A 2,500-nucleotide genomic window follows, 5' to 3' on the forward strand; every position below is an offset into this window, starting at 1 on the left:
TATTATATTACAATAATACATTATCTAACAATGTCTTCCTTGATTTCCATTACCACTTGGCCCACATGTTAACAAACACCAACAGCAGACTATCAGACTCCAAAAGCAAATCCAAAGCCTAGAATCAATACTAGACATTGACAGCACAAATTATGGGATGGAACACACCTGACTTACCAAAAACACCTATCAAGCCAATTGTCCCATTACTTTTGGGTACCCTGAAATAGGGAGACTATGCATAAACAGTGTTGTAATTTCTGAATGGTGAAACCAATATGTACACAAATACCATCAAATAAAAGCTGAGAATATCTACTTATACCTCACAGTAACTGATCTAAAATCCAAACTTTTGGAGTGTAGAACCAAAAGAAGACGCTGTCCCATTACTTACGCAGGGCCACTGTCCACAAACACAGAAACACATTCAACCCACTGAGCCCCCTACTTCTGCTGTGTGTTAAACAGAGGAGAAAAGATGAGGAGGAGGAGGAGGAGGAGGAGGAAGAGGAAGAGGAAGAGGAGGAAGAGTGCCACACCCTGATGTGTCTTGTTACCATTGATGAGATGAAGATTATTAAAACACTGATCGTGATGTAGTTTCCTGTCTGCTTCATCATATAAACAAGGGGTGTGTGTGTGTGTGTGTGTGTGAGAGAGAGAGAGAGAGAGAGAGAGAGAGAGAGAGAGAGAGAGAGAGAGAGAGAGAGAGAGAGAGAGAGAGAGAGAGAGAGAGAGAGAGGGAGAGAGAGAGAAAAAAAACTGTTATGTATGTATAGACTGGTCAATCTTTGTTGGACATGATGGTTTCAGCAATAAATTATATAATCAATAAATTATATAATTCTAATATGCAGTGTTATGATTGAGAGCACAGTAGACAGAGAGGTTAGGGAGATGGCTAACAGATCAATAATGGGTCTATATAATTGATAAATAACGGGTCTGTCAGCTTGACTGAGATAAACTCCAGCACATGGGTGGAAACGGGGCGTATTTAAAAAGTATGGTAAACCGTAATACTTCAAATAAGTGAAACAATTACCATTTTGATTTCAAGTAGATGTTTTATTTTTTTTACATTATGCCAAAAGTACAAAAGATAAGGGTGATGGATAAAATTCACAAACCGACAAGACAAACGTTTCAGTTATTCAAACATATTTCCAGTTCATACCGGCGCATATGGCCACTTCTTTCAGTGTAAAAAATAATAAAAAATGCGCACCTTTTAGGGGACTTACAATAACGATGACAACTTGCCCACGTGTCAGGAAGTCGAGGGTTCCTGATGTGTATCGTTCAGATTGGAGCCCCGAGTCAACCAGTCTACCAGTCTACCAGTCTACCTGTCTGCCTGTCTACCTGTCTACCTGTCTACCTGTCCGGACGGGACAGCGAGGTGTGGGTCGGTCCTGGAGGTACCATGGGCCTGTTGGCGAGGATACGGAAAGAATGGTTCATCATCGGCATAGTGCTGGTGATCGTGTCGGCGAAACTGGAGCCTTCGGTCGGAGTGAAAGGGGGTAAGTCAGCCATCACTACACACTTCATGTCTATTCTGATCAGTGATGATCACCATGTTATACGTGTTAGACTTCAGCCTAGTTCACTGTTGTCCTGATTGGAACAATAATGTACAATGGCTATGAAAGGACAGTAGACATCCACATGCCTACATGTAAAGCAGCGCGCCTGGTCACACATCGGGACCTGTCAGGTCTGTCACTCAAACCTAAGCTTCCAGCTGCCTGGCAGGTGAACATAAGTAAGCCCTCCCGTCGCCAGCTTAGTTTGTAAAGCGAGGCTCCTCATCATGTCCTCTCTCAACCGATGACAGTCCTGTGTCTCAACTGCCTGAGACCAGACTAGAGCATCACCTCCCTCCCTATCTCTCTCCCTCCCTCCCTCCCTCCCTCCCTCTCTCTCTCTCTCTCCCTCCCTCCCTCCCTCTCTCTCTCTCTCTCTCTCTCTCTCTCCCTCCCTCCCTCCCTCTCTCTCTCTCTCTCTCTCTCTCCCTCCCTCCCTACCTGCTGGGTCTGAAGTGACACGTTGCATTCGCAGTCATGTAAACACGCGCCCCCGATGTGGAGGTGGTGGCAGTGGCACAGATCCGGGATAACGGTCCTGGTCAATAACACTCCTCCCTGTAGATGCCCCGCCCCCCAGCCGCGCTTCACAATGGTTGACATGCTTGTTTTAAAGTCTATTGTTTGCAGCCTGTCACATAAATCATATCCTTGCCAGACCAGGGTGCTGTTGATGTCCTGTGTCCTACTAGTGTCATGTGTACTACTAGTGTCATGTGTACTACTAGTGTCATGTGTACTACTAGTGTCATGTGTACTACTAGTGTCATGTGTACTACTAGTGTCATGTGTACTACTAGTGTCATGTGTACTACTAGTGTCATATGTACTACTAGTGTCATATGTACTACTAGTGTCATATGTACTACTAGTGTCATGTGTACTACTAGTGTCATATGTACTACTAG

The 2,500-nt window shown here is 44.6% G+C and overlaps 2 protein-coding genes across 2 annotated transcripts in view; both read left to right on the forward strand.

Annotated features, from left to right (window-relative positions):
• The window catches only part of ttc29 (tetratricopeptide repeat domain 29), a gene marked incomplete at both ends in the record, with an annotated part of 6,587 nt that extends 6,102 nt beyond the window's left edge, over positions 1-485 (forward strand). The window contains one exon of the mRNA XM_080544041.1: positions 472-485. Coding sequence (XP_080400167.1) covers positions 472-485 — 14 coding nt within the window. The remainder of the gene's footprint in view (positions 1-471) is intronic.
• Positions 486-1,333: 848 nt separating this feature from the next.
• The window catches only part of slc10a7 (solute carrier family 10 member 7), a 15,556-nt gene continuing 14,389 nt past the window's right edge, over positions 1,334-2,500 (forward strand). The window contains exon 1 of the mRNA XM_080544377.1: positions 1,334-1,529. Coding sequence (XP_080400503.1) covers positions 1,430-1,529 — 100 coding nt within the window. The 5' untranslated portion in view covers positions 1,334-1,429. The remainder of the gene's footprint in view (positions 1,530-2,500) is intronic.

This window comes from Nansenia antarctica (genome assembly GCF_963989245.1).
Source record: "Nansenia antarctica genome assembly, chromosome: 13".
NCBI classification, from domain to species: Eukaryota; Metazoa; Chordata; class Actinopteri; order Argentiniformes; family Microstomatidae; genus Nansenia; species Nansenia antarctica.